Source organism: Mustela lutreola, chromosome 13 (genome assembly GCF_030435805.1).
Source record: "Mustela lutreola isolate mMusLut2 chromosome 13, mMusLut2.pri, whole genome shotgun sequence".
Taxonomy (NCBI): domain Eukaryota; kingdom Metazoa; phylum Chordata; class Mammalia; order Carnivora; family Mustelidae; genus Mustela; species Mustela lutreola.
Window position 1 is genome coordinate 79,587,871 of NC_081302.1, and position 26,628 is coordinate 79,614,498.

At 48.0% G+C, this 26,628-nt stretch overlaps 2 protein-coding genes and 1 non-coding gene across 12 annotated transcripts in view; 1 reads left to right on the top strand and 2 right to left on the bottom strand.

The window, feature by feature from the left end:
* Window positions 1-518: 518 nt before the first annotated feature.
* Window positions 519-22,494, bottom strand: LOC131813746 (ral guanine nucleotide dissociation stimulator-like). Of its 8 annotated transcripts, none has more exons than XM_059144205.1 (12): window positions 22,380-22,492; window positions 14,932-15,006; window positions 9,651-9,787; window positions 8,460-8,606; window positions 6,611-7,189; window positions 6,118-6,168; window positions 5,645-5,702; window positions 5,139-5,246; window positions 3,340-3,533; window positions 2,694-2,753; window positions 1,580-1,773; window positions 519-1,334 (listed from the first exon to the last, which is right to left on the bottom strand). In XM_059144205.1, the coding sequence occupies exons 5-12, from the start codon at window positions 6,652-6,654 to the stop codon at window positions 529-531; spliced, it is 1,515 nt and encodes a 504-aa protein (XP_059000188.1). In that variant the 5' UTR covers window positions 6,655-7,189; window positions 8,460-8,606; window positions 9,651-9,787; window positions 14,932-15,006; window positions 22,380-22,492; the 3' UTR covers window positions 519-528. The 8 variants fall into 8 exon arrangements, with proteins under 8 accessions (XP_059000188.1, XP_059000191.1, XP_059000194.1 ...); XM_059144208.1 differs by having other exon boundaries at window positions 6,118-6,235; window positions 22,380-22,491; XM_059144211.1 differs by lacking the exon at window positions 6,611-7,189 and having other exon boundaries at window positions 22,380-22,494.
* LOC131814232 (U1 spliceosomal RNA) lies at window positions 9,627-9,790 on the top strand. Its single transcript, XR_009347221.1, has one exon. It is a non-coding gene; the product is annotated as a U1 spliceosomal RNA (small nuclear RNA).
* A 1,060-nt stretch (window positions 22,495-23,554) lies between the features above and the next one.
* LOC131813749 (nucleoporin p58/p45-like) overlaps window positions 23,555-26,628 on the bottom strand; it is a 46,471-nt gene continuing 43,397 nt past the window's right edge. Inside the window, exon 6 of one of the 3 annotated variants that reach the window (XR_009346938.1) lies at window positions 23,555-23,573. The gene's annotated coding sequence lies outside the window, so the exon portion shown is untranslated. Of the gene's footprint in view, window positions 23,574-23,914; window positions 24,032-26,628 lie in introns of those variants that run through there. The other 2 variants (XR_009346945.1, XR_009346936.1) reach the window with 2 other exon arrangements.

Consider the following 26,628-nt stretch of genomic DNA (forward strand, 5'->3'; position numbering starts at 1 on the left):
ATATAATTTTAATATTTGATAACATGCCCATTAGAATAGTTGAAACGTAGACTATCCAGAAAAATGAAAGCATGTAAAGGTGTCTCATGGACCCAGACATTTCTCTCATGGTTTCTGCTTTTCAAGGCCTGCTTCTAAATGGGAAACCTAGCTCAGAATGAAAATAGTTCATTTGGGGGCTTCCCGTGATCTCTGTTCTTTCAGGAACATTCCTATGTAATAAAATGTTATTTGTATAACAAACTTTGCAAAGAGGGGAATCACACTTCTGTTCTGCAGACACACACAGAAGGCCATATGGTAGGATTCCAGGCAGAGGAAAATCCAAGGCGAGGTGAAGTGGCTGAGACAGAGAGCAGAGCAGCGGTTGCAGGGACTGAACGAGGGACAGAGCAGTGAGCGATGAGGAGCGCGGGTGTCTCTGTGACGGAAACGTCGTAGAACGACATGGTTGTGCAACACCCTGAATGGACCTAATGAAACCTCCATATCCCACTGCAAAGAATGCAAGTAAAATGTTATGTAAACTCAAGTTCTACTGTCTTTAATTAAATCTAGTATGTAATTATATACATACACACAAAAGAGAAGAAATACAAAAAAAGCAATAAGGGGGATGGGAAAGACACGCTTTCTGGTTGTAGCAAGCACGAGGTGCTCCTCGGGAGCGAAGCATGCTTGCTCCACGGAGGCAGGTGGCAGCAGCTCGGGGACGGAGCCTGCTTGCTCCATGGAGGCAGGTGGCGGCAGCTCGGGGGCCGAGCCTGCTTGCTCCACGGAGGAAGGTGGCGGCAGCTCGGGGGCCGAGCCTGCTTGCTCCACGGAGGAAGGTGGCGGCAGCTCGGGGGCCGAGCCTGCTTGCTCCACGGAGGAAGGTGGCGGCAGCTCGGGGGCCGAGCCTGCTTGCTCCACGGAGGAAGGTGGCGGCAGCTCGGGGACCGAGCCTGCTTGCTCCACGGAGGCAGGGGGCGGCAGCTCGGGGACCGAGCCTGCTTGCTCCACGGAGGCAGGGGGCGGCAGCTCGGGGGCCAGGCCTGCTTGCTCCACGGACGCAGGGGGCGGCAGCTCGGGGGCAGGACCCTGCTGGTCATCCAGGAAAGTCAAAAGGCCTGGTGGCTCTTCCGTGGCAGAGAAGTGAACGAGGGCCCTGACGACCATCTGCCCTGGCCCCAACGGGTCAGGGGGGGTCACTGGTCTTCCTATCCCATAGTGAGCAGCCGCAGCAGGGATGGCGGGGACCAGCTCAGGCCCCAGAGGTGCAGCGGGTGCCAGAGTGGCTGCTGGAACCACTTCCCGAGACACATCCTGATCTGGCTCCGGGGCCGGTGATGTAGCTCCAAGAAGAGAAAGCATCATCAGCTTGGTTGACTTCCCTCTCGCCTTTCCCTTTCCCTACCACTCAGCGTGGCCTGTGTTCAAGACCCAGCCCCTGGAAGGTGTCCCCAACAGAAGCCCATGGGGACAGGGATCTGAGATAACCCACTCCTCTCGGCCCAACTACAATCTATGGAGGCTTCCTCAGGGTGGCCCACCCTGCCTCCTCCTCGGGCCCACATCAGTTACCCCCAGTCCTCCTCACCCCCAGCCTCTGGCTCTGTGGTCTCAGCGCGCTGCCTTTCTGGCAGCAGAAGCTGGGCACGGCGCAGCAGGTCCGAGCCAGGCGCATTGACCTGCAGGTAGGCCAGTAGAGCATGCAAGTTGGGATACTCTGGAGGCTGCACAAAATCCCCTGGATACCTTTCCACCCACATATCCAGGATGGCATAGACAGCCCTGGGGACAGACATGGAGGCAGAGAAGTCAGAGGACAGGGTATGCATCCAAACCAATATCCCAGGGACACCCTGTGGGAACCTGGGTTCCTGGGCTTCCAGCTCCTGTCCGAGACCAGTCGGACTCCTTGTCCACCTGCGACCTGGCAGTCCTGCCTGAGACAGGCCTGCTCCCACACGGCAGGCTGGCCAAAAGCCTCTGGGAGTGGGAGTCCTTGGTCAATGGGGGGAGCATTTCTGGACTTTTTAGGGGAGCTGGACACACTCCTCAGTCTGTCTCCTTGCCCATGAGCCATTTGAATTCAACTGCATGTGTCCAGGGAGGGGTGGTGTCTGGCCTCTTAATTACCCTCACTGCACTCGCCTCTGCTCCGTGAAGATCCAATCGAGGAGGGAACAAAGGGACTCTGTCTCTAGCCAAGCCTTCCCAGGACCCTCCCCATACCTCCACCGTTACCTCCTCTGCCCAGTCACTAGGTGCCATGAGAGTGGGTCTGTTTCCACTGACACTCACCTCCCACACGGTGTGGGATGCCTGCTGCTCCCTGGGCTCTACTGGGTCACCACTCTCCCTGAGCCCCCTCTGAGCACCGAGTGCAGGTGCCAACAGACTGCTGTGCGATGCTTCCTAAATCCTGCGTTCTGGGTCCCAGAATTGGGGCAGAGAGAGGGCTGGGAGGGGGCAGGGATGGAGCATGACCCACTCAGGGGTTGAAGCTGTCCTCCATGCCCCTCTGCTCACACACCTACCCCAGCTCCCCAGGGCACCTTCCCAGTTTCCAGTAGAAGCTCTCAGACCTTTACCGTAAAGCAGGAATCACAGAGGTGTGCGTGAAGGTCCAGTAGCCCCTCGAACTCACAGTACCCTTACTGCCCTGCTGGAGAGGGAAGGCCCTCCTGGAGCAGCCAAAGCTTACTCACATGTTGCGCTGGTCCTGGGGTCCGCCGACCTCGTCATACGTGGAGTAAACACATCCGAATCTAGAGGAGGCCAGGGGGCATCACATGAGATGTCTGTGGATGTTGGCTCTCACCGCCTGACCCTCGACTAGCCTGCAGCCCTGGGATGCTCTCTGTTCTGTGCAGGGATCCCATTCAGCTCCGAGACAATCGCCTCCACCTACTGGGGCTTCCTGAATGCTTGCTGAATGAAAGGGCCCCAACCAGCCCATCACCGACATCTGAGTTGCCCTGGCCCCTGCTCACCCTCAGGGTTGCCTGCTCTGGATTCACCCACACACAGTCCCCAGAAGGAATCTCAGATCTCCCTTTCAGTGGCAAAGGAACCCAGCTCAAGATCACAGTGAGAGTCAGGAATGAGGCAGAGGTTTCATCATGAGGGGCACGGGAATGTTCAAAGAGCATGCCCACAGGCCCAACAACAGACTTCTCCACTGGCGCAGGCTACTAAGTGTTCTTTCCCTACAAGACCCCACTGAATCCCTATAATACCTCTGCCCCAGTTAGGAGCAAGGGAAGCTTGGGGAAGCTTGGGGTCCTGCCAAGTCTCACAACCAGGCATTGGCCAAATCCCACGGAGCAGTTAGGGGCAGGGGAGGGTGCTCACCTTGCAAAGAGGAGGCCCAGCACCTCCTGGGTGGTAGCAAGGGTGCGATGTATTTCGAGAAACATGTGAACATAGTTTAGATCTTCTTTTATGACGGCAGTCACCAGGTAATCTATTATGGCCTCCAATGAACTGGCACGAGTGTTCCATACTATCAAGGTCTTATTCCTCTTCCTCGTTGAGCCATTTTCCCCCTGAGGTGAATCAGAGGAGACATGAGTCAGTGCTGTGGCCACCAGGAGGGTTGGGGCTTGGAGGGCAGAATGAGCCCCCAGATCTCAGGAACTTCTACAAGAGGTGGGACAAGAGAGCCCAGAGTCCGAAAAAGAATTGGGTGACTCAGTGTCTCATTGGGTTCAGCCTAAGACTCTTGGTTTTGCTTCAGGTCATGCTCTCCATGTCCTGAGGCTGCGTTCCTCGTAGGGCTGTGTCCATAGGGCAGTGTCTGCTTGAGGATTCTGTCTCTCCCTCTGCTTCTCCCACTCTCCCCCTGCCTCCCTCTCAATCCATCAATCAACCAATCAATTAAGAACCCTTTAAGGAAGGGGTGTCTGGGTGGCTCAATGGGTTAAAGCCTCTGCCTTTGGCTTAGGTCATGATCTCAGGGTTCTGGGATCGAGCCCCGCATCAGGCTCTCTACTCGGTGGGGAGCCTACTTCCCCTCTCTGTCTCAGCCTGCCTCTCTGCCTACTTGTGATCTCTGTCTGTCAAATAAAGAAATAAAATTCAAAGAAAGAAAGAAAGAAAGAAAGAAAGAAAGAAACCTTAAAGGTAAAGAGAAAATGTTCTTGGTATCCATACAAAGAATTGAAGAAAATGATGTCTGAACTTGCTAGTATCTCAGGTCCTTTTGTGAGCGGAGTATTGGTAGCACGTCCCTGCATGAGTGGCATGGATCCTGTGATTTCTGATGACATAACCCCATTGTTTTTATTTTTTTGAAAGATTTTTTATTTATTTTTTTGACAGAGAGAGGTCACAAGTAGGCAGAGAGGCAGCCAGACAGAGAGGGGGAAGCAGACTCCCCGCTGAACAGAGACCCCCCCCCCACAACGTGGGCCTCGATCCCAGGATCGTGAGACCATGACCTGAGCTGCAGGCAGAGGCTGAACCCCCTAAGCCACCCCGGCACCCAACATATCTCATTCTTGAGATGAGAACACAGACGTTTTAGGTGAGAGGGCTTAGGATAGGAGGGCACGGAGGCTGTAGGATGCAGCACTGTTCATTAGCCACAGAAGGGGATTATATCCAGTCCTGCCCCTGTAAAGGGCTAGATGCCGGTGATAAATGACTGGCCTTCTGGACTTCCGTGCAGGGCAGTGAGGCCCCTGTTCCTCACCCTAGGAGCCCCAAAGATGTGTTCCATCAAAACAAAAGCACAGAGCAAGAGACAGAGTACCATGGGCCCCATGTCCCTTTGGATCAGAATCTCCCAACTCACTCTAGCAAATGATCATTTGCAAGATTTGTATAACCTGAGGAAGGACTGTTGGGCCAATGCAGACACCTGGGAACACGAGTTAGGAAAATGCCTAGGCCAGGGCAAAAGGAGTCTAGATCAACGGGATGAGACCTGGTCTAAAGTCTCTTTAATGATACTCCTATAAGTATGTGGACAATGGCTGTGCTTCTGTCCAAGGCGTGAACCGGACCATGAGGGCCAGTTTGGGGAAGTGATGGGATGCAGATTCACGGGAGTACAGGACTCTAGGAGGCCAGGCTGGCTTCTAGGAAGTGGGGCCCTTGGTGCTGCATGGGCGCCTCAGGGGTCGGGTCTCCCGAGCACCTGCACTCACCCTGAGCCAGCGCCAGACTCTGTTGGCCCTGTGTGGCTTCTTGTTCTTCGGGGAAGGAGAGCAGCGGATGTCGACATTCAGCTCCTGCACCATGTCCTCTGGAGCGTTCTGTAAAGACAGTGCCCAGCAGCCAGGCAGGAGACCTTAGAGCCCTGTCTGGAAGCGTTTGCTAGTCTTTAGACCCAGGGCGCTCCATTCCAGACACACCACAGCCCAGGTGGCAGAGCCCTCCCCCAAGGAGAGAAACGTGGCCCAGCTTCAGGGCCTTGGATGTGCTCTGGCACAGCTAAGAGGCACCTCAGGAATCCCCGGTGCACCCAGCCCACCATGACATTGGTGTGAACAAGAAGGGATCACCAGGGTATCCACTGTGCTCACCCTCCTCCAGCCCATGGGCGGGAACCCCCACATATCCCTCCTCCCCTCAAAGTCCAGAGGAAGGAATGGGGCTTCCCTAGGACGGTTCAGAGGGGTGGGCATCGCCTAGTCTCCTCAGTAGTAAGTACCTTATGGCGTCTCCCTCGAAACATCCTGAGGCATCGCGGGGGTGGTTTCAGCCAACTTCTGCAGCATGGGAACAAGCCATTTTCCTGGGGGTTCTGGTACCCAGAGCCCCGGGATGTACGTAGACAGGACGAAAACATCTTTCTGTGTCAGACGTTTCTGTCCAAATAGCCCTGATACCGGACTAGAGTGTGGGTCCTGGTTGCAGGGGTTACAAGTTGTGGGCCTTTGTGATCCAGGCAGTGACATCACTGCCTGTGATCCCCTACCGGGGCCCACTCCTGGTTGGACCCCTACATGAACAGTGCTCCGGTCTGCCATCTCCTCATCCCCCTTCTGCATGCAAGGACACATCTTATCTGTACACAGTGACCCCAACACACCCCTCGGAACAGGCCCCCAGGGAAGGTCTGGGAGAAGCTAGGTCCCCAGCTTGCAAACACACCTGGTTTCAGACACAAGTCTCTATACTTACCTGGTTTGGACCTTAGATAAGCCGTTGTGCCTGACAGGGATGGTCCCTTCTCTGCAAAATACGGATGATTCCAGCATGTCTTTCTATCAGATGTCCACAGGCATAGGTTGGATAATAGCTATGATGTTAGAGGAGTGCTGTCACAGGTAGGAAATACCTCCCACCCAATTTCCTCCCTCCTATCAACTTCTTGGAATCTGCTACTAATCAGATCCCACCCCACAGTCCCTCCTGGGGTGTGTGTGTTTGTGTGCACAAGCACACTCGCTCCTGTGTGCACACATGTGTTCATCAGTGCTCATATTCTGGAGTCCCAGAAGACGACAGCCCCACCTACAAAGGGCTGGGTAGTAGCTTCTCAAGAACTTAGGCTTCGAATTTTCAATGAAATCCCTTAGTAAGGGACTGACCTTGGCCCTTGGCCCTTGGCCCTTGGGTGGGAACAGTTATGCGGATGATAGGGCTATGGATACATCCAAGGGGAGGCACCTACCTGAAGGAGCCTACTGCAAAGTTTCCATCGACAGCCAGGTGCATGATTGAAACACTTAGGTGTCTACCCCTGTCTGGGACAATCCTGGCTTAAAAGTGTTCAAGGGGTGAAGTGGGGTGATATCCCAGGGGTGACAGCATGATCTCAGGATCCCGGTGGTCCCCAGAAGACCAGGTGGGGCCCGAATGCTTCAGAGTTCCCAGACATCAGTTAGGGAAAATGGCTGAAAACCATGAAGCTATGTCCTGGCTTTCTACTCTGTAAAGCCCTGTACTCCGAATCACAGCATAGTTGGGTGATCACTTTCCTGGGAGAGGTCCAGAAGAAGCAGGAGCTTGGTGAGACCTCTGACACCTCGCAGGTCTGGTGTTGGTCTGTGTCACTGGAATCCATAGAACCTGGAGTGGGTGGTTCCCACCTCCTGGGTGGCTCTGCTGGTTAAGCAACTGCTTTCAGCTCAGGTCATGATCCCGGATTCCTGGGATCGAATCCCACATAGGGCTTCAGCTCCATGGGGAGTCTGCTTCTCCCTCTGACCTTCTCCGCTCTCATGCACTCCCTCACTCAAATAAATAAAATCTTTAAAAATAAAACAAAACAAAACAATTGGAATTGGAACTCAGTCACGCGCCTACGATAAAAATGCCTCGTCCCTGGCAGGGTGAACGCAGAGTTCTGACAGAATCCGAGGAGATAAGACCGGTGGAACGTTTTTTTCTGTGCGGGCTCACTGAAGAGCTGGGTGTGAATTTTCAGCTCTGGGGTAGGGAGCAGGGTGCGGTGACAGTCACCTCAGCCATTGGTGCTGCAAGCCTTCAGGGAGTAAAACAGCGGCACTTGCTGGAACCCAGGGCCCGTCTCTGCTGCTTGGGCCAGCTGCAGTTGCACCAGGGGAAGTCCCCCTGAGGATCAGGGCAAGAGCCCCTCCCCTAGAAGGCCATCACGAACAGCTCACCCCTCTCAAGTTCACTGATCAGAGAGGGCTGCAAAGCTGCAGAGCTCAGGGAAATCACTAGGTAGCATTCTTTGTATTTTTATTTTGTAGGCTTTTGTTTATTTTTTTCAGGTTTTTCTTACTTTCATCTCCTTTTAAAGAATTCTTATTTGAAAGAGAATGTGTGGGGGGGTGTGGTTGGGCAGAGGCAGAGAATCTTTTTTATTTCTTTATCTTTTTAAGATTTTATTTATTTATTTGACAGAGAGAGATCACAAGCAGGCAGAGAGGCAGGCAGAGAGAGAGCGGAGGAAGCAGGCTCCCCGCTGAGCAGAGAGCCCGACGCGGGACTCGATCCCAGGACCCTGAGATCATGACCCGAGCCGAAGGCAGCGGCCTAACCCACTGAGCCACCCAGGCGCCCCAGCGGCAGAGAATCTTCAAGCAGACCCCCTGCTGAGCACAGAGTCCAACTCAGGGCAGGATCCCAGGACTCAAAAGATCAAGACCTGAGCTGAAACTCAACAACTGAGCCACCCAGGCTCCCCTCCAAGAGTAGCCTTAAGTCAGAAGAAATTAAAATTAGATCAATCCTAAATATGCATGAATTTTTAAAAAGAGTAGGAGAAGGAAGAGAAAGAAGAAAGCCAAGAGCAGCGAGAGAGTAGTCAAGGAGTAATATGAATTTTACTAAAGTGTGGCATGAGACAAAACTAGAAAGAAAGAAAGAAAGAAAGAAAGAAAGAAAGAAAGAAAGAAAGAAAGAACTTTATTAGTAGTATCTCTGTGGTATGACCAAATGTGCTTTGTTTTTATAATACATACTTGACAAAATGTCTTCCTATTATTTAAAGCATGCATGAATTATTTTAATTTTAGTTTTAATATTTAAAGAAAGGGTGTTATATAATTTACTTTCTCAAATGTCTTAGGACTTCTGGCAGGAATCCTCCTCAACCACGCTGCATCGCCAAAGGTCTTGGAGGTGATCCTTGACTGTGTTCTCGAACATGAACCAGTAATAGTCGACATTCCTGCATCGTGTTTGTTTCTGTTATTGTCCTTGCCACAGTGAAAAGTACTTATTAATTTTCTTATGTACATATTAAGTGTCTCTTTCTGTCTCACTTATCAACTCCAAAAGGGCAGTCACCTTTTCTGTTTTATTCACCAATATATAATCAATTGCCTAGCACAATGACACATGAGGTAGGAACTCAATAAATACCCTTGAATGAATAAATATATAAACCAAGAAAGTGAAATCGTATCACAGAGTTTGGAAGTGTAATCAAAAATGTATAAATGCAAATAAAAATTGATTCATTGGAGCAAATGGTTGCCAATTTGTCATCACAAAATGGGCCATTAGTGTCCAAATTGTTTTTTTTTTTACTGCTTTCTCATTACTATTTTTCACTAAGATTTGCTATTCCCAAAACATAGCCGTATCATCTGGGAAAAGAATAAACAGTTGTTTCTGATGTAGTGTAAACTCGTGAACCAGCACGAAGGTGAGGCAATTGATGCCCCCAGAGCACACGATGTCAGGAGACACTCACGCCTAGGTTTGCGCAAGCCTCATCCATGAACCTTCATGACCCTGAGCGAGTGCCTCCTTAAATTTTGTACCCTAGGGGCCTCCCTTGTCCCATTCTGGCATCTCTGTTAGTTTATCTATTATTTGTTCTTTCTATAAACTTATCCTTGGAAGAGAAAAGAGTGCATGTCCAGGCTATGTCAGCTTGCCAACAGCAGGTTCATGAATGTCCTTCTTTTCATACACAGATTTCTTTCCCATCTCTTGACTGCCTGCCAGACCCACAGAACAAAACCTCCAGGTTGGTTAGGACAATCTCTTTCCTTTCCTCCAGTCCCATACTGCTCTTTGGGACCAAACTGACTGGCTGCACTAAACATTTTTGTTATCCAACCTTAGCTGGTGTGTAATGAGACTTGTTACTCTGCTCTTCATCACTCTGTGCAGGCCAGAGTTTACCAATGAGGTGCTGGGTCTCAGTGCATAGACCCCTTTCTGTGCCTTCAACATACTTTATGTTAACTACTTCCCAACATTTAAAATTGCCAATTTTACAGGGGAGATACCATGATCATGAAGGTGGTTTTCCCAGGGCGAGGCTTATCCATTGCACTCCGGATGTGCTGACCCCTGCGATTTCCCCAAATGTGGGAAACTCGACTGCATAATTTGTGGTAGTGGGGGACTGCGTTCGCGCTTTTCCCTGAAAAAAATAAAATAAAATAAAATAAAATTGCCAATTTTACATGAAAATGCAGATGTACAAAATCTCAAAAATGGAAAAAAAACACATTTTTCAAAAAATTTTCTTTTCTTCATTTTAGGAGAGAGAGGATGTGCACGTGCATGAGTTGGAGGAGGGGCAGAGGCAGAGGGAGAGGAACAGACACCTAAACAGACCCCATGCTAAGCAGGGAACCCTACATAAAGCTTAATCTCACCACCCAATCATGACCTTAGCCAAAACCAAGAGTTGGTGCTTAATCAACAGAGCTGCCCAGGTGCCCCATACAACACATTAAAAAAAGAAAGAAAGAAAAAAAAAAAGAAAATCTAACAAGATTTTTCTCAGTGTCTGTTTGTTAGGAAAAAATTTCCATGCCCCTCACAAATTAGAGAACTGGTTTAACATACATCTCCTGGAGACTTTCTTAACTTGGTTTGCTGACCTTCTTCGGGATGGGTTCTAGCAATTTGCTTCCACACAGCCTCTTTCCTTGCTGAATATGCATCAGCAAATGCCTCCTTGTACATTAACACTATTCCTCAAATACTTTCTCTCTATCTATACACAGGATATGGACTGTATATCTGACTTTGTTTGGACGGATCGGGCCATGGAACTAGTTCTAGCAATGAGTGACGAGTAGAAATTTTATGTTTCTTATGGCTGAGCATTTAATTGTTAGTGCGAGCCTTTAGAGATCTCATTTTCCCTCTTTAGTGACAGGGAACATGGAAGGTAAGTGAAGCTTTCCAGCCTGTGTTCCTCAGTGGCTTTAATGAACAGAATTCCCTGTCATTTTGCAATGGACATGTAGTAAGACCAAGAAATAAACTTTTGGGGACACTTGGGTGGCTCAGTCAGTTAAGCCACTGCCTTCGGCTCACGTCATGATTCCAGGGTCCTGGGATTGAGTTCTGCACTGGGCTCCTTGCTCAGTGGGGAGCCTGCTTCTCCCTCTGCCTGCTATTCCCCCTACTTGTGTTTTCTTTCTCTCTCTCTGACAAATAAATAAAATATTAAAAAGAAGAAAGGACAAAAGAAAGAAAGAAAGAAACTTTTGTTGGAACTGTTTGTTGTCACCACAAAACCTAGTCTATCTTGACTGATAGGATGCTCTTGGTCACATCTATAGTTTTGTTTCACCTTTCAGATTTAATCAAGCCCAATGTTTTAAGAAAATCAAAGGCAATTATGTCACAGATTACCTTCTCAGAGTTCTAAGATCTGAGCAACAGAGAGAAAAAATAGCACCTGATGCAGCTATGTGGATGAGAAATGAATTTATAAAATTGACTTTCTATTCCAGAATGTTCTTTGCAATGATCATTGTTTTTCCTTTCGTAGAATATTAGGCAATTGTGTTAAACATGAAAATACACTCAGAGGTTTTTGTTTGTATTGTGTAAGTGATTTTCAGTATCATTATTAGGATTTTATAGAAATACGTTTGTAATATGTGTGGTTCCTATATTTCTTCATGGAATTTTATTAAAATCCAGTTTTTCCCAAAGAAACACATTTCTATTTAATGATGCAAATCAATGGAAAAATAAGATGTGACACTCCAAAATTCACTTTACATGTCACTGTTAAAGGCATATATCTATTCCAAATGAGGAGATGCAATTCTAGTTCACATAGCCTCAGAAGTAATTAGATACTTCAACTAGTATTAATAATGCTACAACTATTCATGGGCGAAGATCAACAAACCCAGTCACACCTAGTTGAGGTGCTTTGGAATCAGAGGCAGAAGAGGGAGCAAGATTATGTGGGTCCCTGTTCTCTCTGCATCCTTCAGAGGAAGGCCTGCTGGACAGGGGGCTAAGAATGGACTTGACCATAGGGTTGGGTTCCTTCATAGAGGTTGGATTCCAATGCCATGGGAGGGAACATGGACAGCAGCCTTTCTCAAGGACTCCTGTGCCAAGCAGAGCAAGCTTGGGTGCCAGATATTCAGAGGACTGCTGGTTCCTGAGGAACTTGGGGGCCCCAGTGCAACTGAAAATTGACAGTGGGTGCAGCTTAACCCATTGGGAGAGGTGTAGCCACGAAAAGACACTCATGCAACAACCTGACTGCCCATACCCACACTGCCATGTCGTAGGCACCCATCACAGGCTAGCCAAAAATCTAGGTGCTTTATACTTGCTAGCTCTTACCTTCACTATCACCCTTTAAGATGGATATAATTATTTCTAATTTTACAGATGAGGAGAATGAGGCTCCAGGGAAGTTAGGTTACTTATCTAAAGTTAGCTGACTTCTAAATGGCAGAATCAGGATTTAAACCAGGTTGTGCTCTTTTCCTCTGTGTTTATTTATATGATATGATATTACCTGATACGATATTAAATAAATACAATAGGAAAATGGCTACTGAAAATATAATTCACAGTATTTTAAAGATACATAACTTTTTAAATAATCACTATATTGATCAAACTACATCTTCAAAATGGACCCTCCCTTCCTCTAGCCAAGACACCAACAATGATGACACCTCTATTGATTTTTGCTAAAGAGTGGCACTTGAAACATTGGAGAGAACCTGGTGCTTGCCAGAAGTCAAGGCCTTGCACCGGTTCTGAAAAGATCTAAAAAAATTGAGAATGTGGAGTTGGTGGTTGTGGTGGTGGTGGTGTGTGTGTGTGTGTTTATGTGTGTGTGTGTGTTGTAAGGAGGGATTGCCAGAATTGGGATTACAGTGAATAGTGAATGGTCTTGACTACTTTGGGGCCTGAGATAACTCCAAATCCAAGGGTTCCCTCAGAAAATCCAGGGCCATTCAGATGGCCTTAAATATTTTGAAACGAGGGAGAGTACCCAAGACAAAGAGAGAAATCACTGGAAGCTCCTGTACTGACCTGTCAGGTCTTCTAAGACACTTGCAGCCAGTAACTACCCATAGTGAATTCTGAACTCCCTCAGAATTCAGGGGTGCAAGCTGAGGTTTAGTGACCTCTAAGAGCTGAGGCTCCAGCCAGGTGGGACATCTCCCCCACCCACCACAGGCAACTATGTTCTTTAGAAAAGAGCAAGGGGCAGGAGCTCCAGACACCTGTTAACTACAGCCTGTTCTTCTCATGCCTCGGAACTCCATACATAAGAAAAATAAACCGGGTCATCGCTGCTGGTATAGGGACTTTGTGTCAGGTTTTAGGGGAAAAAGATGGGCTTTAATGTAGCAGGATGATCTGTCATCATTTTCTGGAAGCTAATTATAAGCCCGAAACCAGAACATCGCCGATTTTGGAATCTCCTCAGAGGATAACAGAAAGCTGACAAAGGCTAGCTTTCAGCTTTACTTTGGGTAAATGGTCCAACATGCTGTGGCCTACATTCCTCAGCTATAAAATAAGAATATACGACGACTTGTTTGAAACTGGGCCACAATAACATATTGAAAGGTGCCATATAAACACGGAGCTGTAGAATCATGGACTCTCAGAAGGCCGACAAGAGCATTTGGTTCACCCTCCATTTACAGATAAGCACATGCTTATGTGGTCCAAGCAGAGGAGGGGCTATTCTCATTTTATAGTGCTTCCAAGAAGAATTTACACTGCTGTTAGTCTATTTTGAAAGTCCACATCTTAAGAAATGCCTCCCGATGCTGTCTTAATTTCCACAGATTGCATCCCTTGAATGACCTCTTCTAGCGTCGTTGGGCATCCCTGGTACCCTTGTTGGACTCACTGTGCTGAGTTGGGATATCCCTCTTGTTGCTGCCCCAGGTAGGGGCCATGCCTCTGAGGCAGGAGGTCAACATCTCTGGAGAGAAGAGGTAATCCCAAGATCTTCAGCAGGAAAGAAGAACATGGAGGGTGGGGAGACAGCTCTGGCTCTCGGGGCCACAATCCCTCAGGAATAGACCTCGAAGCCTCTACAGATACTTAAAGGACTCCCAGAAGGTAAGGGTTATCCAAAGGTCTCTCCCATGGGGGCAGTCCAGGAGCTAGGTCAAGAGGTCTCCATGCGAAGGACCTCAGGACAAACAGGTGATGGCTTTATGTCATAAACCAGACTATCAGTGTATATTGCTAAGTGTGCTTTATTGTCCCAAGACTTTACTCCAGATCGCCCGGGGCAAGAATTTTCTTTTCTCTTCTCCTAGAAGGGAGATTTGTGGAAATGTTGGGCTGCACTGTGTCATAGCATTTCTTCTGTGAGAATATTGGCTGTTTTCCCCATTGATCATGCCAGCGCAGATGCTTCCTTGTCCTTCTCTAAGCTCTTCATTCACTCAACAAGCATTTCATGAGCACTTACAATGGGCTAAGTGTTGAGAATCTAGCTGTGAGCACAATACACCTGGTATCTGTCCTCAGGGAGGGTACAGTGGACAGAGATCAGACTCCCCCGCTCCTGAGACTGGGATCCTACTATCTCTTCACTGCCCCTCCTCACATTCCACTCCGCCCTCCGACTGGGACACTAGCTTAATGACCAGGGTAAAGTATCCTCTCCCTGGAGATTTCCTGTTGCCTACACCAGGACCTTCTCATTGTATGTGCTCTCTTCGTATCTCTGAATGCTGGGGGACTCCCAGGAAGACAACCCTGCCCTTGCTAGGTGATGTTCGGAAAGTACATGGTTCATTCAGCAAGTACCAGACTGTTAGCCAGCTGTGTGGATGCTGGGCTGCTTCTGGACCAGGAATTAATTGCCCCCGTCAAGACTGGCCGGTTTCAAGACAGTCCTAATTGACGAGGGAAGCTCACTTGGCTGCTATGAAACTAGCCAGATGCCCACTGCTGTGCCCTCAACAAGAAGTCACGTTCAATTCCAACTCGCCAGATGCCCACTGCCATGCGCTCAACAATGAGTCATGGTCAAACCCCGGATGTTAATGAAATCACAAATCTGGATGACGCTCTTGACACCTTGAACGTGAATGCTAAGATAAAGGGCCTTGGTAATAGGACTGGACTTTCTGGAACACCACCAAGCCCTCACCAGTCAGGTTCCAGCTGCCAAAACAGGGACCTCATAACCGGCTTGCTGTCACTCCAACCCCAGAGCTTAGCATCATCTGGCAGGGGCGGCATGAGAGTTAAACAGATGACAAGGGATAAAACAAGGCAGGATATTTCAGAGGCAGATAATTTACAGGTTACCTGTGCACGTTTTGCCTTTTGACTTCTCCCTCTTACCCCCTGCCCCGACTTTGCTACTGCTGCCAGGCTGGTTTCCTAGAAGGGAGCAAGAAAACAATTTTATTTTCTAGGAGCACCTCTGGTAAGTGTTTAGGAAAAGTTCAAAGTTAAAAATTGCCTCAATGAGGTTTTGGAACAACCTCTTTAATGATAATGACCCATATTTTCCTGGTTGAATTCCTCAAAAGCCCTCTGCCTGTGTGAATACAGCCCTGGACAGGTGGGAGCGGAGGGCAGGCAGAGGCTTTAGGAACTCCCGCTCCATAGAGTATCCTATGATGTATGGTGGGTGTATTCCCAGAAACCGCCCCCCACCGCCTCCCGCAAATGTTGTGATACAGTTATCTCATGGAAGAGAAAAAGTACCGGGGAAATCAAGCTACCTGACTAGGAAAGCTGGTGGTTTTCTTTCCTTTGATCTGTTTCTTAGGAAAAAAAAATTCTTAAAAAAAAAAAAAATCCCAGAACATCCAGTATAATAAGCCTGTTTAACTATAGTATTACACGCTCACTAACTAGCCTCAGGCAAAGTAGCAGCCTTGAGCCTGAGACTTTCTCTCAGAACCTCTCCAATCCCAGCATCTGTTGTGCTTGCCCTCACCTCCAGGGTAACTTCAGCATTTCACCTCCTCAGGTTCTGAACCAGTCCCTCCCACGCGGAGCTCGAGGCAGCTGGTAGAGTGCAAGCCAGGGCACGAGGAGCATTATTTCAGATGGAACAAGTGTCTGATGGAAAGCTTACACAATTGCAGCCGGTCCTGGACAATCTACCTGATCGTTTCACCCCCAGCCAGGTGGGTGTTCCAGAAGCAGGTGGCGCTTTACAAGAGAAGAGCGCGATGGCATGAAATTGCATCTCCTGATTCGATTCCCCCCTAAGCATGGCTTGCTCATCCCACCAGTGACGGTGGACAGACCCGGTGGTGCCTCCCACCCCACTTTCAGCTTAGTCACCCCAAGTGATTTATATAGGCGAGACCACCCTTGTCTCCAGATAAAATAAGGAAGGGAATCTGAAGGGTGTTGCGGTGTCCTCTGCTCGCTGCCACACCCCTTCCTGTTCCTTCTCCCTTCCGTCTAATGAATTGTTTGTCTTTCCTTTCCTCCCACTCAAAAATGCTCATGCTTATGTGTGGGGTTTTTTGTTTTGTTTTGTTTTGTTTTTGTTGTTGTTGTATGTTTTTTTTTACAGTTTCCAATAGAAACCATACACATTTTCCAGGACATTTCTCCAAATTTTTTTTGCACTAAGGCCTGACTTTTTAATAGAGTCAGAAGTGGTTCTCGTGTTAAAAACAGAGGTTTCTGGTTTTCATGGGCATTCAAAGCTAAATTCTTCACTAGATCTTAATGAGATTCTGAATCATAGTTTTAATTTTGCTTGTTTAACCACTTGTGTTGTTTTGTTACTGCTCTAAGAGTTTTCAAATACGTCCAAAGGAGGGTAACCAGAAACAGTCCGTGTAATGACAGTTCATGTAGGAGACAGAGTAAGTCAAGCAGAGACCATCTGAACCAAATAGCAAATAGCACATAAGAGCCAGTCAAAAGTGCGGCTCTAGGGGTGTGTGGGTGACTCAGTTGGCTAAGCAACCCGCTCTTGATTTCTGCTCAGGTCCTGATCACAGGGTCTTGGGATTGGTCTCAGGCTCTGTGGGGAGTAGGCTTGGGATTCTCTCTCTACCTCCCCCTCTGCCCCTCCCCCTGCTCACAACAAACAAACAAACAAACAAACAGTAAATAAAGGTTTTTTTTAAGTCTGGCTACAACAAATTATTAAAATTTTTAAAAAACGAAATTAGATAACCTGAACTCTCTGTTGTAGGTATATCGGTCATGGATATGAAAATGTGCTTAAAATGCATAGAAAGGGAGCCTGGGGAATTGCTCAGGAGTAACTGACACTAGTAAGAGATTGGGAGCCAGTGTGGGGGCAGGAACTAAAAGGGAGTCATGGTCCTCTAAAAAATAAAAATAAAAATACCACATGGTCCAGTAATTGCACTACAGGGTATTTACCCCCAAAAGACAAAAATACTAGTTCAAAAACATGTACACCCCCCTATGGTTATGACAGCATTATTTACAATAGCCACAATGTGGGAGCAACCTAAATGTCCACTGATAGATGAACGGATAAAGAAGAAGTCATACATTAAGTGGTATATATCAGCCATTTAAAAAATGAAATCTTGCCATTTACAACAACAGTGACGGACCGAGAGGGCATTATGCTAAGTGAAATAAGTCAGACAGAGAACGAGAAATACCATACGATTTTATTTATGTATGGCATCTAAAGAGCAAAACAAGTGAACAAACTAAAAAAGCAGGAAGAGACCCATAAATATAGAGAATAAACTGGTGGTTGTCTCCACGGTGGCGGTGTGGGGGGTGGGAGGGAGGGCAAAATCATTGAAGGGGAGCGGGAGATACAGGCTTCTAGTTACGGTGGGAGTAAGTCACGAGGACGAAAGGTACAACGTAGGGAATGGAGTCAACCTACTGTCATAGTGTTGTATGGGGACAGATGGGACCTCTGCCTATGGTGAGCATGGTGTAATGTCCATTGAATCCCTATGTTGAACTAACATATCACTCTGTGTCAACTATACATCAGTAAAAAAGACGAAGAGGAAATGAAAAGGAGGGCACCTGCACACAGAGGCAGGCACAGAGGGAGGACCAGGGAAGACACAGAACAAGCCTTCTAGAAGCCAGGAACAGCTGAGGTCACTGAATCCAGGAGAGAAACAAGGAGGAGATTGTCCCCCACAGCCCTCGGAAGGAACCGATCCAGCCATCCCCTTGATCCCAGACTACGGCTACCAAAGTGGGAAGACTTCTGTTGTTTAAGCTGGAAGAAAATAAGGTGGCGGGGAAGTGAGTGAGATGTGACTTGGATTACTGCTATGTCACTGGATCTGTCCTAAGAAAAATGCGATACTCATGTAATCTATACTGACACACATCAGCAAACATGGATACATATGTGTATAAAAGAGAACAGTAACGTTAAACTTTATTATACTTCTGCAAAAGTCCTATAGTAGTATAATCACCCCTAGAGGCTCAAAATTCTTATTATGCTGAAGCTTGTGGGCTTCAGAAGGCTTTGTCTTTCCTTATTGCAATGGTTCTCAGCCTTGGATGCTCGCTAGAATCAATGGGGACATTCAAATCTCGATGCCAACGCCATATCCTAGACTAATGAAGTCAGAATCTCTGCAAGGGAAACTGGCTCCAGCTTTTTTTAAAGCTCCCCAGGTGATTTCAATATGTGACTAAAGTTGAGAACAAGTTTTACTCTGTAACCCCTCAAAGGGAGGGTCTATGTCTGGTTTGTCTTTATATCTTCACAGCACTTCAGTTAGTGACTTACATCAATATAATGAGGAGATCTGGAGCCTCCAATATTCTCAGAGGGAGAAAAAAAGTCCTAATAACCAGAAGTTAGTAATGTGTTAGGACTAATGCACGCAGATTAATAAGTCCTAACACCGTTTCTCCCTCTGTCCCTCCCTCCCCACTTGTCCTCTCTTTTGCTCTTTCCCTCTCTTGCAAAAACAAACAGACAAATAAATAAAAATATGCAGTGGAATATTACTGATTTACATCAGTGTGGATGAAACTGGAGGAAATTGTGCTCAGTGAAATAAGTCAAACAGAGAAAGACAATTATCATACGGTTTCACTTATTTGTGGCACATAAGGAATAGCATGGAGGACATTAGGAGAAGGAAGGGAAAAATGAAAAGGGGGAAATCAGAGGGAAGATGAACTAGGAGAGACTATGGGATCTGAGAAACAAACCAAGGGTTTTAGAGGGGAGGGGGTGGGGGGATGGGTTGGCCCGGTGATGGGTATTAAGGAGGGCACGGATTGCAAGGAGCACTGGATGTTATACGCAAACAATGAATCATGGAACACTGCATCAGAAACCCATGACGTACTGTATGGTGACTAACATAACATAATAAAAAAAATTATAACAGCAAACAAACAGATAAGTAAAAACTTAAATTAAAGCAAAAAACCTTAAGTGTCTGCCTTCAGCTCAGGTCATGATCTCAGGGTCCTAAGATCAAGACACGTATCGGGCTCCCTGCTGAACGGGGAGTCTGCTTCTCCCCCTGCCCCTCTCCCCAACTTGTGTGCTCTCTTACTCTCGCTGTCTCTTGCAAAAATAAATAAATAAAATTATGAGTTCCAACAGACAGCATCATGCCCTTTTGATGCCTTCAGGATCTGCGTCTTTTCACACACACACACACACACACACACACACACACACACACATCTGTACACACACAGTCCTTTGCTGGGTATCTCCTCAGAGCCTGAGAATTTGGTGGTGGCAGGGAGGGGGGTTCTTTGGTCAGGTGATATCCCAATAGAGCAAGGTGAAAGCCGCCAACCAGCTGTGTCTCTCACTGATGTCAAAGAAAAGATTGTAAATGGATTTCTAAGTCACTGTTGAGCAGAAGGTCTCTTTGGAAGGACCCCTCAGCTTCCTCATGACTGCTTCCCAAAACGGATTACATTACTCCTGACACATTGCCCAATCTTATTTGGGACAGTGAGTTCCTCGGGACATAGCAATAAGTCCTTCTGAAAAGAGAATTTGGAAATTTGAAGTTCTTCAGATATATTTTGGGTTTTTTCTTGAAAATGGTGCCAAAGGTTTCCTCTACTCCTGGCACAGCTGGTGTTGATGGTTGTGCTGGCTTCGTCTAAAATTTTGTGCTTTAAATGTTATGATCCTTGGGTGTATCAAACCTGTTATAAAGTTCATCCTGGGGACAGAGGGTCCATATTAATTAAGCAGTTGGGATTACCCACATTTGATATGGTCCTCTGAACAGCTCAGGTGGTTATATTAATTGCTTAGCTGTTGATCTCTTGAAGACAAGATTTCAGCGACAGAATTTCTGGTGTTTGAGTAGATTATAATTCCATTAGAAATACCCCTGTAATATATTAGTAAGGTACTTTAAAAAATAATCTACATAGCATTCTATCTTGTGTCTTTCTTTAATTGGTATGAGATCAATGCAGCATTATTTAAGTTCAAATATCTTGAGGTGTTTTTTTTTAATCCCATTAAGCGATAGCTTCACAACAGATTTTGTGAAATCCTATTACTCACAGAACCTCTAAAATCAATGTTCCTATGTATTTTAAAAATCAAAAAACTTCTAATTATTTGAAAAAGTGTCTGCATTTTACATCACTTAGGGGCATGTATATTTTATGCGTTTATAATTCCAAATATAGAATAAATAATTCTATTAAATCCCAGTATTTTGGAGAAAAACAACATTAGTCAGCTCTATAAATTATGGCATGATAAGTCGGATTGTTCCCTCTGTAACAGTGTAAAAGTTGCAAACTTTTCATCAAGACAGGAACAGAGAGAGAGAGAGAAATTCAGATGGGGGAAAATTATGACCTCTTTGGCATGTCTCTTTTCAGGATGACATTTCAGATCCCATCTCTGCTGGGCTGGTGTCTGCCCACCTGGCCACACAGTCGGGTTTGTTTTTGTCAGCTCTAGCCCCGATCCGCGTCATGCAATGCACACATTTCCTACTTCATTCATCAGTCGCTCTGTCATTCATGGTCAGAGTGGTCTCTCTCACAGTGATGGCTTATGGAAGTTGTGCTACGCCACGCCTTCCTTTCCCTCCTGCTTCTCTCCTTTGAAGTCCAGCCCACTGGCCCCTCCCTCCCTCCACTGCTTGCTTTCTCTGGCTTCAGAAATCCTGGGACAGACTGAACGGGAATTTGCATCAGAGTCCCAGGATAGGAGAAGCACCTGTGCCCAAGGATAGGTTAGGTTAGCACCACGGTCACCAACATACACCTGGGTTGCCTCCTTAAGTGCTTAGTCTCTAGCGTGCTTCCTTCAATAAAGACACCATTCAACAAACACTGGAAAAGTACATGAAGGAAGAATAAGCCAGCAGCGAATTGTGACTTTGTGTTCATGGGCACATTTAAGAGTGTCTGAACAGCCCCAATTCTCTGTTGGCTCTGAAAGTTCAGGCAGTTCCTCTTGCTGTGGCCTTACTTCTCCAGGGGACTGAAAAGATCCAAGGGAGGGATCAGTCCCTCCCCCTGGGACAGAAATTTCACATATGGTACCTCTGTTCATTCTCAACATGACTCTCCCTTCAGAGAAAAGAACCAAGGCTCAACCAAGGGGTTCAATCCACTCTATTTATGTATTTGACAGAGAGAGATCACAAGTAGGCAGAGAGGCAGGCAGAAAGGGAGAAGGATGCTGGCTTCCGGCCGAGCAGAGAGCCCGATGTGGGGCTCGATCCCAGGACCCTGAGACCATGACCTGAGCCGAAGGCAGAGGCTCAAACCTCTGAGCCACCCAAGTGTCCTGATCATGCATTTTTTTTAAAGATTATTTATTTATTTATTTGACACAGAGAGAGAGAGAGAGAGATCACAAGTAGGCAGAGAAGCAGGCAGAGAAAGAGGGGGTAGCAGGCTTCCTGCTGAGCAGAGAGCCCGATGTGGTGCTTGATCTCAGGCTCCTGAGATCATGACCTGAGCCGAAGGCAGAGGCTTAACCACTGAGCCACCCAGGCGCCCCCTGATCATGCATTTTTAATGTTTCTCTCTTCTCATTTGTTCCCTGTCAATGAGTTGACATACTTTCTTTATTCTCTTATTTCATCTTTAGTTTGAAAAAACATATACTCGATTTCTATGATTTTAGGGTTACCTGTAAATTCTTTTTTTAAAAAAAGATTTTATTTATTTATTAGAGAGAGACAGAATTAGAGAGCAAGAGAGAGACTATGAGAGGGGAGAGGTCAGAGGGAGCAGGAGACTCCCTGCCGAGCAGGGAGTCTGATGTGGGACCTGGGACTCCAGGATCATGACTTGAGCCGAAGGCAGTTCCTTAACCAACTGAGACACCCAGGTGCCCCACCTTTAAAACTCTTAAGCCCACGTAGGGACGCCTACCTAGCTCAGTCTCTTAGGCATCTGCCTTCAGCTCAGGCCATGATACTGGGGACCTGGGATTGAGTCCTGCATCAAGCTGCTTGCTCAGCCCAGAGCCCACTTCTTCCTCTGCCTGCTGCTCCCCCTGCTTGTGCGCTCTCACACTCCTGCTGACAAATAAATAAATAAATATATATATAAAATCTTTAAAAAACCCAAACTCTTAAGCACGTGTAACTTACGTCTGAACTGAGTCTATTACTCCTCTTAGAGCACAAAATGAGAATCTCAGAATCCTTTAATGCTAAGTACCTTCAGTTGTTCTAAAAATGTGCATTATCATGTCATTCCAACTTGTCACTAACATCTCCCAAAATGGCTTTTTCGTGTGTTTTACAGTTAATGGTGATTCAGATTTCCCGACATGTTGGCTAACTACTTACCCACCGGGCTCTTTGTTTCCCATTCACTCCTGCAGGTCTGACTTCCTGTGCTGAAATAATCCTTCAGTTGTCCTTCCAGTAGCTGTGGTGGAGGAACCATTTCTCCAACCTTATGTCAAAAAACGTTTCTCTAGCACCTTAAATCCTGGGCATAATCCACAGGTACGAAATTCTGGTGTACAGTCCATTTCTTCATTGCAACCAGAATGGCGAGATGTGTGAGACTTTGTGGATGGAATAAGGTGGTGTCTGGGCCCAGCTTGCTTCCCAGAGCAGAAAGCCGGGACCTAGCTTCCTGGTTTTCAGCCATCCTCCCTAACTGATGTCTGGGAACTCGGAAGCATTCGGGCCCCAGCTGGTCTTCTGGGGACCCCCGGGATCCTGAGATCAAGCTGTCACACCTGGGATATCGCCCCGCTTCACCGCTTGAACACTTTTAAGCCAGGAATGTCCCCCACAGGAGAAGACCCCTAAGTCTTTCAAACATGCACCTGGTTGTCCATAGAAACTTTGCAGTAGGCCCCTTCAGGTACGTGCCTCCCCTCGGCTGTATCCATAGCTGTATCACACTCACAACTGGTTCCCATCCAGGCCCCTTGGGCTCTGAAGCTGAGGCAGGCACCACAGTGGGAGCTAGAGGTAGCTCTTGAGGTGGTTCAGCATCTTCTTCTGAGGTTGGGGCTGTCAGTCCAAGAAGAGAAAGTATCAATCCAATGATTGACTTTTCATGTCCCTCCTAAATCAAGGAAAATTTCCCCACCATTCAATGTTCTCTGAGTCCAGGAAGCAATCCCTAGAGGGTCTCCCCTGATAGCAGGTCATGGGCACAGGGATCTGAGGCTACTCCTTACTCCCGGCCCACCAGATGACGGAGGCCAGCTCTGGGCGGCCTCCGCTGTTCCCTGCACAGGTCTATATCAGCCAGCCCCTGTCCTCCTCAGATCAGCATCTCTCTGGTTCTCCTCCCTCTACCCCTCCCCCTGCTTGTGCTCTTTTCCCTCTAATAAAGAAATAAAATCCTAAAATAATACATAAAAGATTGAGCATCAAAGTGAACCTTGAGGCCTTCAAGACCTGGCCGGAAACACCCTCCTGTGTGTATTTCCTTGTCATCTTTCTTCTTGTGCTGATGGCATCAGAGGTGCATGTCATCCCAAGGAGGGAGAAGGCCGATGGTGGAGAGACTCTGGGCTCCTGAAGAACACAGAAAGGATTTCAGTCTCCAATCTGAAGATCCACTCAGCACTGTCAAGGGGGGGACCTCTGTGGTGACAGGCTACCAAAACCTGGGGAGTTACATGGTCATTCAGCGTAATTTAATATAGCTCCGTACAGCATGTTGAAATAACCAAGTTCACTTGAATAGTGATCAGCCTAAAACCTTTAAAAGGGACCAAAGAGGCACCTGGCTTCCTCAGGCACTAGGAAACTTGATCACAGGGTTATGAGTTTGAGGCCCACATCAGGCACAGTTAACTTAAAAAACAAAACAAAAGGCTTACACAGGACTAAAATCAGTGAGGCTCAAACAACGGAGCTGGTCTGTGCTGGGACGGATCCTGTCTCCCGCTCATTCAGCCACTGGGCACTGCGCACTCAGATGGTGCCAGGGCTTATCAGCCCAGCGGGTTCTCCTCGTGAGAGCTCAGGGTCTAGAGCAGAAGATGGACAAACGAGAAACCAAAATGTGAATGGGAAAAGCGATTGCTCCACAGCAAAAGAGCAAGGTACACAACTAAGGCCCGAACTCCACCCGGTGAGGGGTATGACAAGGCTGTGCTGAGATGACACGGAGAATTCCTGCGGGAGGAAAAGGAGACAGCCCTGCACAAATGCGAGTGCATTCCACCTGGCGGAGGGCACCATGGAGCAGAGGACTGGAGGTTAGAAAGGGGGCCAGGGTGGCCAGAGAAGATGAGGAAGGACCAGAGTGGGAGGGGAGGAGGGCCAGGGCCCGGGAAGTTGGTCAGTATCAGTGCCCTTCTCCCAGGGCTTGTGACCGCACTTCCCCACACTCAGTGGCTGAACCCACAAACGATGCCTTGTGGTCTCAGGGGATCAGGAATCCAGCAGTGCTCTGCTGGGGGCTCCTACCAGAGTCTCTCCATAAACTGGGCTACTGACAACACCAAGGGAGGATCTGCATCACCGAGAACCTGAGCACACTCAGGGGCATGGGCCAGATACAGCCCATCTCAAAGACCTGACTTCTGTCTGCTGTGGGCCCACAGGGCTGGGCCACGGGCATATGTCTGGGTCATGGTTCAACCAAGGAGCTTGTGCTCCAGTATGAAGATTGGAGAGAGAACATGGATCCGAGTCAACATGGGGCTGGGCAATGAGTTTTCGAACGAAATCTCAGAAGGGCCTTTGGGTCACGTGGCCACGTTCTGTGACATGGAAGTGAATCACCAAGTCCGGACCACACTCTGGGGAGGGGTCACACAAACATGTCTACAGAGGAGTTGGGGAACCAATGGAGCCCCTGAAGGGAGACTGTGAAGATCCCTGAAGGGTCCAGGCCTTGCCCAGAAACAGACTGGTAGGGATGCTTAGCAGGCTTGAACCCAGCTCTTTGAGTGTCCTCAAAGTTGGGGTCCTGGATGCAACCTAGCCATTCACTGGGGGCTCTGGAAAAGTTTTTCTGGAAGGAAGTGGCTGTTGGCCTGGAAATGTTATCGGGCTGAGGGTGATCATTGGTCTCCTAGACAGGAGACATATGCCCAGGTTCTTGTCTGAGGAGGATCCCGGGTCATGGCGACCCACTGGATGGACCCCTATCTGCATCACACCCTTTGGAAATGAGAGAATGGCCTGCATCCCGAGACAGGCGGTCTCTAGGGCTAAGGGTATATTCTGACCATCAAGGGCCAAGACTCCAGTCCCTTCTTTAGGGTTTTCATTGAAAATGCAAAGCCTAAGACCTTGGGAAGCTATTACCCAGCCCTCTGTAAGTGGGGCTGTCCTCTTCTGGGACTCCAGAATGTGAGCACCGATGAACACATGTGTGCACACAGGAGCTTGTGTGCTGGTGCACACAAACACACACACCCCAGGAGGGACTGTGGGGTGGGATCTGATTAGTAGCAGATTCCAAGAAGTTGACAGGAGGGAGGAAATAGGGTGGGAGGTATTTCCTACATGTAACAGCACTCCTCTATCATAGCTATTATCCAACCTATGCCTGTGGACATCTGATAGAAAGACATGCTGGAATCATCCATATTTGGCAAGAAGACCATCCCTGTGTGCCACAATGGCTTCTCTAGGGTCTGAACCAGGTAAGAATAGAGACTTGTGTCTGAAACCAGGTGTGTTTGCAAGCTGGGGCCCTGGCTGCTCCCAGACCTTCCCTGGGGGCCTGTTCCGAGGGGTGTGTTGGGGTCACTGTGTACAGATAAGATGTGTCCTTACATGCAGAAGGGGGAAGAGGAGATGGCAGACGGGAGCACTGTTCGTGTAGGGATCCAATCAGGAGTGGGCCCTGATAGGGCATCTCAGGAAGTGATGTCACTGCCTGGATCACAAAGGCCTTCAGAAGTTGGAACCCCTGCAACCAGGCAGCCAGTCTAGTCCAGTAGCAGGGTTACTGGACTCAGGACCTAGACACAGAAAGATGTTTTCCTGTTGTGTACCTAGTTTCCGGGGCTCTGGGTACCAGAACCCCCAGGAAAATGACTTGATCCCATGCTGCAGACATTGGCTAAAACCACCCCCCCAATGCCGCAGGATCTTTCGAGGGAGACGCCATAAGGTACTTACTACTGAGGACACTAGGCGATGCCCACCCCTCTGAACCGTCCTAGGGAAGCCCCATTCCTTCCTCTGGAGTTTGAGGGGAGGAGGGATATGTGGGGGTTCCTGCCCATGGGCTGGAGGAGGGTGAGCACAGTGGATACCCTGGTGATCCCTTCTTGTTCACACCAATGTCAGGGTGGGCAGGGTGCACAGGGGATTCCTGAGGTGACTCTGAGCTGTGCCAGAGCACATCCAAGGCCCTGAAGCTGGGCCACGTTTCTTTCCTTGGGGGGGGGGGCTCTGCCACCAGGGCTGTGGTGTGTCTGGAATGGAGCGCCCTGGGTCTGAAGACTAGCAAACACCTCCAGACAGTGCTCTAAGGCCTCCTGCCTGGCTGCCGGGCACTGTATTTACAGAATGCTCCAGAGGACACGGTGCAGGAGGTGACCGAGGAGATTGCCTGCTCTCATTCCTCCAAGGATAAGAAGCTGCACACGGCCAACAGAGTCTG